The following is a 16487-nucleotide window of genomic DNA, read 5'->3' as shown; positions in this document are numbered from 1 at the left end:
TATTTTTCTAAAATTATATATATATATATGTAAAAAAAAAAAAAGCCCTTCCGAAGCGGGGGGCGGGATTTCGATTCCGGCGACCGACAGCTTCTTACGGGCGACCCCCAAACGTTGAGCTTTTCCCCTTCACACCTCTTCGTCCGATTTCGTTGTAAAGTCCTATCCTTTTGACCTCTTTGAAGACATTATTCCCTGATTTTTATCGAGAGTTTTCTTAGGTGACTTCGGTCATTTGAGATTTAATTAACTATAGGGGCTTGCCCTTATAGGGAGCTTTTCCGAACCCAGCTTAAAATAAACCCTATTTAATTATTTGTATTAAATAGGGGAACTTGTCGGCAAATAAAATGGTTTCGCAGACCCAAACGGACGTCATATCTTTCTTAGTTTATTTGATCGAGCTTCATCCTCAGGTCTTGTGTTTATTCTTCGGGGTAGATACAGGATTTGAGGTAGAGCGCTCTTTCATTTAAACTGTGAAAAATATGAGGTCAGTTTGATTTCGTATTTTTCTAAAATTATATATATATATGTAAATTAAAAAGTCCTTCCGAAGCGGGTGACGGGATTTCGATTCCGGCGACCGACAGCTTCTTACGGGCGACCCCCAAACGTAACTCCCCCCTTTTTAAACGCCGACACCAAGCCGACGCCTGCCCCGTATCTTAAAGATTGGGCGGATCTTATGGTGGTACTCTGGGAGCCAGATGAACGTCCTCTACAGCGTAAAAAAAGATCCATGTGTTAGTATAACAAAGTAAATTAAATTTACAACTTTTAATAAAATTGCAAGATTATACCTCGAACTCCCCGAGCCACAAATCTCTTGTGGCTACTGGGATCTGCTTCCAGGAGAGATATGACTCATTGTAACTTCTCTTGATTATCTTTGTAATATAGGTGACGGGCATCTTGTAAGGAATGAATCTGCTTAAGAAAAAAATAGTTCCAAAAAAATATATAAATTGAAGAACAAGCATAATATAAAGTTAAAAATAACTTTATGAGTCTCTCTGTGACAGTAAATATACCCGTGGGAGGCTGCAGTCGAGTGGTCAGACTCAAAAGGTGTCGAAGTAGGTGGAGCTGGAACATGCGTGCCAGTATTAGTGGCAGCAGGTGGAGTAGGTATGACACCAATAGCAGTTGACATAGGTAAAGGAGTATGTGTGGAAGCAGCTAACGGGGAGGCTATAGGTGGGAGAGGAAGTGTCGCAAGAGGTGTGGAAGCAGTAGGTAGGGGAGGAAATGTCTCAGGAGGTGCGGCGGCAACAATTGGGGGAGCAACAGAAGCAGTAGCACACCCCCCTTCCCCGCTCTTGTTTGTGTTCTCTAATATTCCCCTAACACGGGGTCTCTCAGGTAGTTGTTCATCTGCACCACCTGTAGCCATATGTAAACAAAGGAAAAATATTAATACCGACACACCTGCTCCCCCACGGGTGGGTGGGGGAGTAGTTGTGCCAGTAGCAGTGACAACTGGTGGTGGAGTAGTTGTGTCACCATTAGCAGTCAGCGCATGTGAGGGAATATGTGTGGAAGCAACAGGCGGGGAAGCAGTTGGTGGGGAAGCAAGTGTCGCAAGAGGTGTGGAAGCAGTAGGTGGGAGAGGAAGTGTCATAGGAGGTGTGACAACAACAAGTGGAGCAGCGAAAACAGTAGCAGAGAAAAATCCCCCTCTTCCTGCTCCTGTACGTGGTCTCTAATGTTCCCCTAACACGGGGTCTCTCAGGTGGCTGTCCACCTGCACCACCTGTAGTTATTTATAAACAAATGATATTAATACTGACAACAAAAATAATAATCAGCAGAAATAATAGTAAGCATCAGAAGTTGCAAAAAAAGGAAAAAAAAAACAAAAGTAGCAGTTATGTCTTAAACGGAAACAACAAATTTAAAAGAAGCATAACTACTAATCCAAAATTGCATTTCATTGTTATTATGTTTTATTAGAGGAGCTCTTCGTCGAAGATGGTCCTAAAATTTCTTCTTCTGTCTCCCATCATGCTGAACCATGTCATGAGGAACCTCTTCAAAAATTCCCGTGGTATCCTCTAGCATAAACACTTCATTATTCGTGTCACCCTGAATGCAAAAATCCGACATTTTTTTGCGGATGAATTGGTTCCATAATGCTATGCAACTCAATATTTTTCCTCGGTTTATTCTTCATAACCATAATACAATCAATTTGATCCCTTGCTCTTCCAGGGTATTGAAGTTAATAAATCTGATTAGTTTGGCATGCTAGAATAAATGGAGCAAACTTTGCATATTGTTTGTTCATTTTGACTTTGATGATATCGCATATCGTCCGTTCATTTGACTTCGATGAAATCATAAGGCGTAAGTGTTCGAGTTCCTCGATTCGGAACAAAGTCAAACCACAGACAGTTGAACTAATATACAATATAGCTGGAACTACCTGGAAATTGCAATTGAAAAACTTCTGATAACTTTGAACGTGATAGTTATATTACATATATATGATTAAAAAAGTTGCTTCTACGTACCTTTAATTCGAACCATTTCAAAAATTCTTCTTCAACCTCATTACTTGTTAGAGACTCGTCTTCCATGTTTAAATTGTCGATAAATAATCTGTTGACATCAAAGTCATTAGTATATATATGGTATTTTCAATAATAAATGACAATATTTAGTTTGGCCATCATTAGTTTTACTGTATAAATGCTGGACTTCATCGCAATTCATTAAGATAAACAATGCAGTTGCCAAAATCTCTTGACCGCTTATATATCTCATACCATGTCTTTCTGATGACCCCCGATAATTGAAATATATACAATTCTAGCAGTGAAGACATTTCACCATCAGTACAACCTATGTGCTTTTCTCGCTGAAAATAATAAGAGCAGAAAGTAATGATCTCCTGCAGCAAGCATGCTTTGCAGATTAATCCCTTTGGATGTGTTTTATTCTTGACCATTTTTTATTTTATTTAAAAATCTGCATCACAAATTAAGATAGTTTACATTGAATATAATAATAGTTTAGTATGTAATAAAATGCAAATCAGACTTATATGTGACATGTGGAAGAACATACCTTTTGAATGGATACATTCATAAATTTATCGGCAAATCCATAGAGTTAAAGAAAATAAAAAGAAATATCTGCTCAAGTTTACATAATAATAAGAAAATACTCACATCAAGATTTCTCAACAAGCAACATTATGAGTCTGCGCACATAACTATGAAGAATATGCTTACTTCGATCAAGGGATCAAGCACCGACTTCGGCAGTGCATGAAATATAATTAGTAATAAGCACTGCAGAAATATATGACAATTGTGATTTTCATTCTTAATACATTCATTGTTTCTAAGTCAAAACAAAAGCTCAAATTTGAGACATAGCCAGTTGGAAACTTCAAAGAATTCACCGACTCAAATATTACTCTGTTGATCTTATGTAAGATAGTATGCAATTTTGAGCTTTATTAATGTATCTATATTTGTCTCTTGAAGTTCTAAGGTCCTCCTTTTGTAACACTATTTTAGTTTTATTTTAGCTTTCACATTATTCATTGTTTTACCGTTGATATCCATCACAGTATTGAATATATTATCGAAAAAGTTATTTTCAGCCTGTATAGCATCGAGATTATATCCAATAAGATTTGCCTTCCAGTATGGAAGATCTCAAAATATACTCTCCGCTCAGTCCAGTTGTGTGTGACACTGAAATTAAGAAAATAAGTTGAAGCTAATTCTAGTCTCTCGGTGATCTTTGGTACTTCACTGATCATCTGTAATATTTCAAATCCAGTTAACTTGAGGGGGTGAACTTCATCTTTCTATTATGTTTTTGAAAAATGCATCTTTATTCCTCCTAAATGGGTGATCTAAGTGAAAAAATCTTTGGTGACATTAGAACCAACTATTTTTATTTCAATGTTTCAGAGTAAATGTCTTCGACATATCCATGCAGTAAGGACAAACAAATTTTTCAGTTGTGCTCAAACCAACTAGCATCCCATAGGCTGAATAATCACTAATTGTCTATATAAGAGTCACTCTCAATTGAAAATTCTGTTTCGTAGCGATGCCATAAGTAAATACACCCATCTCCAATTACATTTGAAGCTCTTCAATAAAAAGCTGTAAGTAGACATCAATTTTTTTCCTTTAGGCTATATGTACCTGGTATGATCAACGTCAAAAATATGAATAACACTATCATGCACATATCGGGGGGCAAATTATATGACATAATAATTACTGGCCAACATTAGTACGAGGTTACAACGTGATTGTTTGGGGTGAAGTCATATGCACATAAATTAAGTCTAACATTCTGTGCTTCAGCTGCAAAATCCGGGTATGTATATTCAAAATGCCTCCAAGCCTCACAATGTGACAGAAGACTAATTGAGTTAGCATCAACAGATCAAGTACTGTGTCAAGTCATGTAAGGAGCCGTACACAAAAGCAAACAACATCTGAAGTCGAGGCATGAGGGGAAAATAAGAGACACTTCTATGGAATATTTTTTCTGAGACCATTTCTTCGTCTGTGCCAAGATCATATTCCTTTGTTGGTGGGACATAACTTGTTGAGACACCTCCTTAATTGTATGGAATTTCTGGTTCTTGCTCACCATGTGCAGTTCAATACTAATAATTTGGTTTGAATCTATTGCGGTAAAGATCCAATTTAGCTTCTTCAATTCGCAAATATGCTTGACTTTTTGTGCTTAGCACAAAGACACCAGAACTTACCCTCTGAATGATAAATGGGTTGTTGTGTTGCAAACATGTGCGAATTTGTTAACATCATTCAAGAACTCATCTGTAAGTTATTTTCGTCCTCGATGCATTCTGTTTTATGTCTAAGCTCTCAAATTGCAAATATCCATCTTCTACATAGTTGTAGCTTCATAGATTAGTTCAACCATTACAAAAAATATAAATTAGTCGATGCTTATCAAACAACCAGCATGAACTCTACTAATTATAAAATTCCTATTTATATCACCATCACTTTGAACAAGACCCGATGCACTCCTATACTTCAACCAAACAAATTGAATTACGCCAATAACATCTCCATCAATATCACAATCACTTTAAAGAGTAGACCCAATCAATGCTTCCTCCACTTCAACCAACCAAAGTGAATTCTACAAACAACAACCCTATCTTGGTTACCATCACTTTGAACAATAGACCAAATCGAAGCATTCCTCCACTTCAACCAACAAACACGAATTCTACTCCCTTTCTATATCACCATCACTTCGAACAAAATCGGATGCATTTCTCCACTTCAAACAATCAACGAGAATTCTACTAATTATGAAATTCCCATCTATATCACCTCACTTTGAACATGACCCGATGCACTCCTTTACTTCAACCAAACAACTTGAATTTTGCTAATAACATCCTCATGCATATCACCATCACTTTGTACAACAAACCCAATCAATGAATTCCTCCACTTAAAAAAAGTGAATTGTACTAATAAGAACGCCATCTAGATCACCATAACTTTAAGTAATAGACTCAATCTATGCATTCCTCCACTTCAATCAACAGACGTGAATTCCTCTAATAACATACATTTCTATATCATCATCACTTCAAACAAAACTGGATGCATTCCTTTACTTCAAACAACCAATGAAAACTCTACTAATTATAAAATCTCCATTTATATTATCTTCACTTTGAACAAAACTCGATGTACTCCTCCACTTCAACCAAACAACTTAAATTCTACTAATAACATCTCCATCCATATCAACATTACTTTGAACAATATACCCAATCAAAACATTCCTCCACTTCAACAATACAAAGTGAATTTTACTAATAACCCCATCTAGATCGCCATCACTTTGAACAAAAGATCACCCATCGATACATTCCTCCTCAACCAATAAACACAAATTCTACTACTAACATTCATTTCTATATCACCATCACTTCGAACCAAATCAGATGCATTCCTCCACTTCAACCAACCAACTTGAATTTTACTAATAACATCCCCATCTATACATCCAAGCTCAATTTTGACAACTGTTTCAAGGGCGTGAAGATGAAAATGAAATAAGATGAGCGGGAATTGGTATTTTAGATCATGTGCGTCGACCATATCGTCTACTTTGCGAATGATATTATCAATGCTTTTGTGTAGTACTTGCTTCGCTTTACTTGACGCAAATCCAATGTAAACTCCGTCACATCATTGTTGAAGTATTCGACGCATTTTAAATATCTTTTACGTCGAATTATTGAAGGCGAAACAGAGAAAAAATTCTTTGCTAATTTCAAAACAATTTTCCGACGTTTTTGAGCCGCAAATCAGAGAAAAAAATCGTGTCGGAAAAATCTGATGCAAATAAGTGTCGCTATTTTCAAACTTTCCTGTAGCGTGTGTTGTTGTGCTTCAATATCATTTTTCTATTAGTGCTATGCTCTAAGATGATGTTGCAATTCACTATCATTTATGTACTTATTTTGGTGGCAATTTATATGTCTACATAGGTTTTATTGTTGAGTTTCGTTATTCATGTTACATGTTGTGCTCATCATTTATATTCGTTCTTGTTTAATTCATCCTGTTGTGTTGGCGGGGGTGTTTAGATGAGGTATTTGAATACGTTGGACCTTCAACTTTGATTTTTGACATAAGCAAATCAAATCTATATAGTCAATTCTAGGTCGTGTAGTTGTGAGATTAATCAGTTCTAAATGGATTAATAAATTTTGAAATTTTAGTCCCAGTTAAATAGAGTGTAAGGTTATCAATTTATAAGTTGCAATTATTGAATTGGGAGAGGGATGTAATGAAAAGTTAATTTATAGAAGGGGTAGTGGAATTCAAAATTTTGTAAGAGTTAATCCATATATGGTAATCCTCTGTGATGAGTAACAAACGGAATAAATATAAAAAAAAATGGGATTGAAGAAAAGTAAATCCATAGGAGGGTTCATGAACTTGATTTTATACCTTTTTAGAGGCGAGTTTATGTTAAAAGCTGTGGCAATCTGAACATTTAAGATTACCTGATAGACGGAATATGAGCCTAGATGAGGAATTTGAATAGGTTGGACCTTCAACTTTGATTTTCGACATAAGCAAATCGGATCTATATTGTCAATTTTAGGTCATCTTGTTCCGAGATTAATTAATTACAAATGGATTACCAAAATTTGAAAGTCTAGTCCCTGTTAAATAGAAATTAAGGCTATCAATTTATAAGTTACAATTATTGAATTGGGAGAGACATATAATGAGAAGTTAATTTATAGAAGGGATAATGGAATTCATAATCTTTTAAGAGCTAATCTATATATGTAATCATCAGTGATGAGTAAAAAGCGGAATAAATAGAAAAAAAATTGGAATTGAAGAAAAGTAAATCCATAGGAAGGTTCATACAACAACAACAACAACAAAGCCTTAATCCCACTACGTGGGGTCGGCTACATGAATCCTTTTTCTCCATTGCGTCCTATTTAGTGTCATATTTTCATTTAGTTCCAGTAAATTAAGATCATTTTTAATTAAATAAGTCCAAGTCTTCCTAGGTCTACCTCTGCCTTTCTTAACACAAGTCGAATCTAAAACATCTACTCTCCTAATCGGATCATCAGATGGTCGACGTTTAATGTGACCAAACCATCTAAGACGAATTTCTCTAATTTTGTCCGTCACAGGAGCTACACCAACCCTATCACGAATATATTCATTTTGCATTTTGTCTCTAAGTGTAAAGCCACTCATCCACCTAATCATTCTCATCTCGGCAACACTTAACTTATTATTATGCTTCTCTTTTAAAGGCCAACATTCAACGCCATAGAGCATTGCAGGTCTCACCACCATCTTATAAAATTTTCCTTTCAGTCTTAGCGGTACTTTTCTATCACACAAAAGGCCCGAAACATTCCTCCACTTCAACCAACCAACTTGAATTCTACTATTAACATCCCCATCTATATCACCATCGCTTTGAACAACAGACCCATGATATCTAAATCGTTCACACCTTTTAATAATTTGATCACCCAAAGTCACACTTCTGTCACTAGAGCTATTACTACTATGCATTCCTCCACTACTAATAATTTGAACAACGGAAAAAAAAAATCAAGGTTCATGAACAAAAAAAAAAATTGTTGAAAGTATTTTTGAGGAGAAGCTTGAGGTGCAGCTCTACATAAAATTTGGTTTCAATATCTTTTATTTTAAGTTAATGATTCATTTACATCGCCAACCTAAATCAATTTTTGTGCTTATAAATTGAAAACTGGATCAACTTGAATTGATGGGTGGCTAAACTTTCACAATTGTCAAATCCATTTGTATTAATTAAAGCTTCCGATAAGAGTTTTAGAACAAATATATAGATTCTGATAGCTTATGAAAAACTAACTACTTTAAGGGAAAAATTTGAAGAAATTCATTTGTTTACTTATGCATGCATATCCTTGAAATTCAGATTATGGTTGATAACTATTGCCCATTACTCTATGAAACTCTATGGAACCAATATTAAGCTTTGAAGGTGCTTGTGGGCAAATAACCTTGGAGTTTAGGAGATTTTGACATGTGTATGCAGTGTGATCTTATTTTTCATCTTTATTCCACATTTTTTTTTTATGTTTATATTATGTTTTGTGGAAGGTTCTGATGTTGGGTTGCATGATTCAAGGAAGGAGATCAAATGAAGCTTAAAATATTGCAAATTTGAGCTAAGTGGTGAGGCGCTTAGACGACAGCTACAAGTCCAATCAAGTAGCAAATAGAGTGCCTAGAAAGTAGTCTTCCGGAGGCTAGAAAGTAGGCGTCATAACACCAGGCGCCAAACATTGGGCACCTAGGCATCAGTTCATTCCAGATTTTACCCAAAAAAACCCGAGAGCCCAAAAAATTAGGTCGCATCTTCAACGCCACACTGCCAGCTCTTAGGTGCCACGACCTGGGCGCTTTGGTGCCCTGATGTCTTAGACCAAAAACTGTTCCTAGCACCTAAGCGTTGGTTATGAAATTGACGGTTTCTGTGGTTGGGATTCGTCTGTTCGTCGGGAGAATTATAAAAATGATGGACACGAAGTTTGGGGACTTTTTTCCCGACTTTCCTACCATTTTTTAGCGTGGAGCACTTAAAGAGAAGGCCAAAAAAGCTTGCAAGGAATATTTGAGAGAAGAAAGGAGACAGTTTGAGAGGATCAAAGGGCGTAACCGTTGTTTGTTTTCATTTCATCATTTCTGCTTTGATAAGGAGGGGGATAAGTATACTTCAGTTTGCATTTTTACCTGGACTTTTATGTAAAACTTAGTGTATGATCTCTGAACCTAATTCAAAATTTGTTTTGCTGAGTTTTACAACGAGTGAGTAAATTCTTTGTTTCTTCCTTGAATTGGAAATGTAGTAGAATCGAATTGAGATTTATTTTTTGATTTTGCAGTTGAACTTTCGGAAAAGTTTTGTGTTAACTTTTAAACTTTATTTACATTATGCATGGTCAGTGGAGTTGTTAAAATCATTTGTAAACTCTGAGATCCAGAAGGATAATTTGTAGAACGAAAATGGTTAACCACATAAACTCACTCGAATAGATTATTGTCGTTGAGTTTATGCAATCAATAGCGAGATGATATTGTTCGGCTGATCATGGGATTCAAGGAACTATACCCTTGACAACCAATCTTTCTTAGACTACCGGACGGGGATAAGAAAGACTTTATTCCTGATTGACACTGGGCTTTAATCATTTCAATTGTATTTACCACTAGACCAATTCAAGGGGGAAATCTTTCAAATCTTGAATCTCTTAGAAGTTCCTCTTGCTAGCTAGGCTAGACTCTTTTTTTTTTTAATTATTAGGATAGGAACTTTATTGAACTTTGAGAACTCCAATATTTCAAGCTAGGACTGACATTAATAAACTAGAACTTCTATGAATTTGGATTCATCTCATCTCTTGTGAAATCGGCACACGAAGCTCAATTCCGTATATTATATATACACCACGTATACTCGCTACTACATTGCACTTGGAGCGTGTCAAGTGTTGCTCGCGATGTTAGCTAGCTCTTTGCAAATCAATTTGAGCAACTTCCATCCATATTACATATGGTATGTAATGCAGGAGCTTCTGGAATGGAAGCGGGAGTGTGTCCCACATAGGAACTGGTCCAATGTCGAACCTGTTCAGGTTGATCCACCCTTTGGGTGGTTCAACTGGCTGTAATGGCTCTTTCCTTGATTTGTTTAATTAGATTTTGGGTTTCTTTGCGCATCTATTATGTATTTGGCTTGTTTTGGACTGGTTTTGATAGCTTGTTCTTGTTATTTTGTGCTATTTTGAGATTCTTCCCTCATATTTCTCATCTCTAAGGAGTGTTGTGTCCTTGCTCTTAGTGCAGGTGATGGATTATTCTCTATCATCGTATCATCGTTGAGAGCATTGGGTTATCGGCACATCCTGCTACCTTCCCGTTGTTAGTTACCTGGATGGCCGCGGAATTACATCTTCGCCTTTCAAAACCTCGTCATTTGTTCATAAATTCCAACCGTTTGTTCCGCCCCTCATACATAGTGTAAGCAGCTCAGAATGATGTCATTTGGTAGCAAAGTCAAATCATAATTTCAATTCATAATCTTAATCACAAATCTTCAAAATCTAAAATTTTTACTTCCGTTAAAATTCATATCTACATCCATCACCTCTTCTCAACCTTAGATCAGTAGTCCTAGTTTAGCTGAAACCCGAAGTGTGAAACAAGCCACCATACCAGCATAACGGATATGCAGCTAGAAATCCTTCAATATAGCATAGTATTGCTGATTATTTGAGGATGTGGAACCTTGGCAATGTTTAAGAACTGACAGCGGGGCTTTTTTTACTTATCCTCTATTAGTGATTTGCTTTGTTTTGAATGTCCTCAGCTTTGCTTGATGCAGTTGTTTGATAATTTGGTCTGGTTTGCTCTTTCTGACCACCATGGATTCTGTCCACAATTGAGTTTCTTTTCCTCTTGTTATGGGGGTTTTATAAAGCTACAGCACATATCCATGGATTCAAGTGCTTCATATTCAGAAAAAGTTTCAATTGGAAACACACAACATGCTTCAACTGCCTTTCTCTTTCTGCTGTCTATTACAGGAACAGCAACAGAAGCAGCTCGAGTTAATTCTAGCAATTGGGAAAGCAGGAAAGCTGTTTGAAAGCAAGAAGGTTTCTGGAAAGGAGGGAGTTCCAGCTGGCTCTGGTTTTCCATTTCTGGGGAAGAAGGAAAGCCAAGAACTTGAAGTCCAGAGTGTAGATAATAATCGGATCTGAAACACAAGTCTTCTTCATCTCTAACCTTTTAAATTTAAACTTTTACCAATTGATTTTGTGAGGATTCAATTTGGTTTTATTTTCTCTTATTTGAGGGGTATATTGTTTATTAAAAACATGAATTGAATAAAAGGAATTTTGTATGGGAAGTTGACTGCTCATTATTCTTCTCTTTTTTTTTTTTCTTGTCAAAAATGAATTTTTTTAATGATTAATTTTCTCTTAATGATTTAATCATTGGCTATGTATTTTATAGTTGGAATTTTTTTGCTTCTACTTTATTTGTGCTTCGTCTTCTTCAATCACCCCATATGTTTTAGAGTCTATTTGGGGAGCAAATATTATGTGTAGTGACTATATGTTTGAACGATGATCTGGATAGGATGCCGTGAGATACGCAGCGGCGTGACTGAATCCAAACCATCTTCAGGACGTGCGTTTCATTTTCTCCTATTTGGGACGATTGTAATTTTTTTTTTGTAAAACTGATAATAAAGTTGTAAAAAAAGTTCAGGATATGGTGTGAATTTTATCATTAAAGTTTACAAAATGGAGAAAAGTGTTGATGAGAGAAGTGATTTTTTTTCTTTAAACCCTTATGTAAGGTGGAAGATCTGAACCAGTAGTATAAAAAGCTATGAATAATGTTTGTAATGAGCTAGAATCAATCTTTGTTTCCATCCATTCAAAGTTTCATTAGTTTTTTGAATGTTGAAAAGAGAGTTATAAGCTGCTAGTCTAGAAGAGTGAATCATGATGCCAAGATATTTCCAAGAAAGATACTTTTTTGAAAAACCTGAAGTCTCTCATTCTTGCACCTTCTCCATAAAAAAATACTGCTTTAGAAAAGCATATGAAAGATTTGGCATTTGTAGCATGAAGATTGGAGACATGCTGAAACACAATAAGAATTTTATTTAGCCCATCCGTATATAAAGTAGAGGCTTTGCCAAAGACCAAGCGGTCATCAACATAGATTAGGTGATTTATATTGCAAGCAAGATCAACATAGACAGTGGAATTCTAATTATAATCAACAAATTTAAGAAAACATCCATGACAATGGTGAAAAGGTTTGTTGACCAGAAGATGTATGAAAGAAACTATGGATCTCACTGTCTATATTTATGGAGAAATGAATATCATCGGTGCAAGCTTTGATCCAGCTGATATACTTAGTTATAAATCCCAAAATATACATTCTATTACGAAGAAAATTCTGTTAACTAAGGGTCTGTTTTGGGCAGTTTATTGGGTGCGGTGGCGTTTTGAAAACACACCTGACATATTTGGGTGTAACCTTTGTTTCGGCAGCTTATGTGTTTTCAAAACGCTGGAAACAGTATTTTCACACCGCACCTATCTAGGTGCGATGACAGCTTTCTGGCTACGGTCTGACTTTTCCAAAAAAAATCAAAATTTATAGTAGTCACCACACTTAATTTATCGACAAATTATTTTTAATCAACTTATCAGCAGATTATTCAATAAGCTGTAACTGCCCCAAACTGACCCTAAATCAAAAGCATTTTTAAATCTATTTTAGTACATAAATACTTAGAACAATTAGAAGAATTAAAATTACAAGAATCTCATTAGCAAGAATGATTTTAGAATACATTTTATTATTTGAGGGGTTGCAATTTAACTTTTTGGGAATGATCACATAAATACGACCGAATTAATTCATATGGAATACGAAAATGTTTTTTTTTTTCTAATCTACACCATTCTGAAATTTCATATTACATAAAAAATTATTTCAAAAGTTGAAGTACATATTTTCATCCACATTTTAATTGGTATAAATGTGAAGATTTAATTTATGAGTTTTAGACTTGTAAATACATATGAATTGGATGGTATTTATGTAAATCATCCCTTTTTGAGCTGCGTTTTCTGCTTTGTGGTTACCACAGTTAATTCTAGTGGCCTCCTGGTCTTCGAGGTTTGATCCTTCGAAGCAAAAACCCTTGCAGTGCAAGTGAGAGTTCGCGTCAGAAAAGAATGGAGGAACTCCGCACGCTACAGAGGGTGCAGAGTATGCTTTTCGCCATTGAAGCCGCGGGCCTTTCCACCAATGATCGAGATTCTGATCGATTCATCGCTAATTTCGTTCTATTCATGGTACTGATAGCCCTAGCACCTGGTTCTCCCTTCTGCTTCCGATCAGAGCTTCAAGCAAGTTACTTTGAAACCGTTTCCCGGCATCAATTTGTAATGGTCTAGCAAATTTCCTTGTTCTTTTAACCTCTGACCACATTGAAACGAAATGGATATGCAATCTGCAATATTTTTTTCTGAATCTGACCTGAATAAATCCCCTAGATATTGTGTGAAGTTACGTCTTTCTTATAAAGCTGGTTCCCCTTGGTCTTATATTTCAAATAGATGAAAGATTATGTTTTTTTCCAAATCCAAATGAAGTTTATTTTGCTTTTTTGACTTATGTTTTGAAGTACGGTAAGTTTTGAGTTGAAATTACAATGTATTGTTATTAAAGGACCTCACATCTCAAACATCCTCACATGATCCACCGCAAAGATCATCTATGCCACAACACAGGAAAGAGGAACGCAATGCAATAGTAACAAACCGGAGAAGTTATACACCATTCTGTTACCGGTGTGAAGTCCAAAATACCATTGGCCTAAAACCTATAAGAACATTATCAGGAAGTGAGTTTGTAGGTAAGTAAAAAGGGAAATTATAAATACAATATAGTGAAGGTTCGCCTAGCTTTCATCGGGCTTATTCTCTGTCCTAGCTAGGGCTGTAAAAAAAAGTCGTTGTTCGTGAACAACTTATGTTGCGAGTCAAACATAAACGAATTTTTTAACTTGAATTATAAATGGGCCGAACACGAACAATCCTTTATTCAATTGTGTTTAGCTTGTCTTAGCTCAAAATAAAGAAATTATATTATATTATATTATATTATATTATGTATGTATGTATGTATGTATGTATGTTTGAGCTTATATCACAACAACTCGTATGGTTATTTGGTTTTGCGTATTTTGTTGCATAGAAATGGTGCAGGTTCAAACCCAATACACTATCTATTTTTCTTATTATTTTAAATAAGCTAATTTCGAGCCGAACACGAGCAAAATATGAATTAGAATATATAAATCGAGCTGAACACAAACACACCTTTCACGAGCCAAGCAAGCTTGACTTGTTTACAACCCCAATCCGGGTTCTTCTTTTTCTCCGTCAATCTTCCTTCTTGATATCAGAGCTACAATTTTAACAAGAAGATCATAAATTCCTCCTCATTAACCTTCCCACATCAGTCAGTAGTCCATTATCCTCCTCAATAGAGTGACATAGTCGCAGCAAGTTCCAAGATCGACAATGTTTTAAAAAAAAAAAAAAAAAAAAAGAAAAACTTTCTCTAAGTCACAATCAATGCCAAAATCAAGTCAAACATTTGAAGATTCTCCATCATCTTTAGCACTCTCATCCTCATGTTCACCCTCCTCCTCCAAGCCTGAGAAAAGTGGCAAACCGAAAGATCTGTTGGCGCAACAGGGAATCTTGAAAGCTCTGCGGGCAGCAAAACCAGATGCCATGGAGGATGAAGATTGGGAAGAATTGCAATAGGGAGCGGCAACGACGATACGCCTATGTCTGGCAGATGAAATTATGTATCACGTGATGAATCTGAAATCTCCAGGAGAAGTTTGGAAGAAATTGGAAACTCAGTTTATGGCAAAATCTCTGACGAACAAGTTGTATCTGAAGCAAAAGTTGTATGGGCTGAAGATGCAGGAAGGTTCTGATCCGACGAAGCACGTGAATGGCTTCAATCAAATAATCACTGATTTATCACGACTTGATGTGAGTATTGAGGATGAAGATCGAGCGATGATTTTGTTATGTTTGTTGCCCTCTTCCTATGAACACCTGGTGACTACTCTGATATATGGGAAAGAAACTATCAAAGTGGATGAGATTACTGCAGCGTTGTTGGCTCACAACCAGCGGAAGCAGAATGCAGGGGGAAGCTTTCACGGAGACAGTTTATATGTGAAGAGTAAGCAGGATCGTGGAAGGAAGAAAGAGAAGGAGGGATCTGGAAGGCGAAATTCCAGATCAAAGTCTAGAGGCAAAAAGGAAATTCATTGCTACCAGTGCAAGGAGCCAGGTCATATGAAGCGAGATTGTCCAAAGCTGAAGAAGCAGACTGGGGAGAAAGGTGATACTTCATCAAAGTCTGTGAATGTGGTGCAGAATGAAAATTCAGATTGCAGTGATGGCGATATGCTCTCAGTTTCATCAACTCAGTTCACGGATGCATGGATTCTTGATTCAGAGTGCTCTTATCACATAACACCTAACAGAGAGTGGTTTACTTCATACAGGTCAACTAATTCTGGCTCAGTCTATTTGGGTGATGATAGATGTTGCAATATAGTTGGTATTGGAGAAGTCAGAATTCAGATGTATGATGGCACAGTTAGAACGTTATGTGATGTCAGACATATTCAAGATCTGAAGAAGAATTTGATTTCCTTGGGCACTCTACACAGAAATGGTTTTATTCCAAAGGCTGATGAGGATAGGGAAACCATCAGAATTGTTAAAGGTGCACTGACGGTGATGAAAGGAAAGTTGACTGCAGGTAATATCTACAGACTGTTAGGGAGTACAGTTGTAGGTAGAGTTCATTTTGTTGAGTCAGATAATGACAGTACAAAGCTATGGCATATGCGTCTAGGTCATCTCAGTGAGCGTGGGATGAAAGAATTGCATAGAAGAAATCTGCTGCATGGGGTTAAAAGCTGCAAGCTCGATCTTTGTAAGTTTTGTATTCTTGGAAAACAGACTAGAGTCAGTTTTATGACTGGAAAGCACAAAACTGAAGGAATTATTGACTATGTGCATTCTGATGTATGGGGCCCTACTAGGGAGTTGTCATTGGGAGGATCTCAGTATTTCGTTACCTTCATTGATGATTTCTCCAGAAAAGTTTGGGTGTATTTCTTGAAGCAGAAATCTGAAGTTTTCTCTAAATTCAAGCTGTGGAAAGCTGAGGTGGAGAACCAAACTGGCAGAAAGATCAAGTATTTGAGATCTGATAATGGCACAGAGTACACAGATTCGCAGTTTCAGAAGTTCTGTGAGGAGCATGAGATTCAGAGGCATT

At 36.4% G+C, this 16487-nt stretch overlaps 2 protein-coding genes across 11 annotated transcripts in view; both read left to right on the top strand.

The window, feature by feature from the left end:
- The window catches only part of LOC110021384, a 30068-nt gene extending 18582 nt beyond the window's left edge, over positions 1–11486 (top strand). The window contains exons 4-5 of one of the 3 annotated variants that reach the window (XR_002293649.1): positions 10416–10589; positions 11156–11212. Coding sequence is in view for 1 of the 3 variants with exons in the window: in XM_020719867.1 (XP_020575526.1) it covers positions 11156–11332 (177 nt within the window). In the remaining 2 variants the exon portion in view is untranslated. Of the gene's footprint in view, positions 1–10415; positions 10590–10953; positions 11128–11155 lie in introns of those variants that run through there. The other 2 variants (XR_002293648.1, XM_020719867.1) reach the window with 2 other exon arrangements.
- Positions 11263–16487, top strand: part of LOC110021383 — a 48071-nt gene continuing 42846 nt past the window's right edge. For 7 of the 8 annotated variants that reach the window (XM_020719859.1, XM_020719858.1, XM_020719857.1 and 4 more), the window contains exon 1: positions 13245–13459. In XM_020719859.1, the coding sequence (XP_020575518.1) occupies positions 13340–13459 (120 nt within the window). In that variant the 5' untranslated portion in view covers positions 13245–13339. Of the gene's footprint in view, positions 11340–13244; positions 13460–16487 lie in introns of those variants that run through there. The other variant, XM_020719863.1, reaches the window with a different exon arrangement.

The sequence above is a fragment of the Phalaenopsis equestris genome, unplaced genomic scaffold, assembly GCF_001263595.1.
Source record: "Phalaenopsis equestris unplaced genomic scaffold, ASM126359v1 Scaffold000134, whole genome shotgun sequence".
NCBI lineage: Eukaryota > Viridiplantae > Streptophyta > Magnoliopsida > Asparagales > Orchidaceae > Phalaenopsis > Phalaenopsis equestris.
Note: the sequence above shows the minus strand (reverse complement) of the source record. Positions and strands in the feature narration are given on the sequence as shown.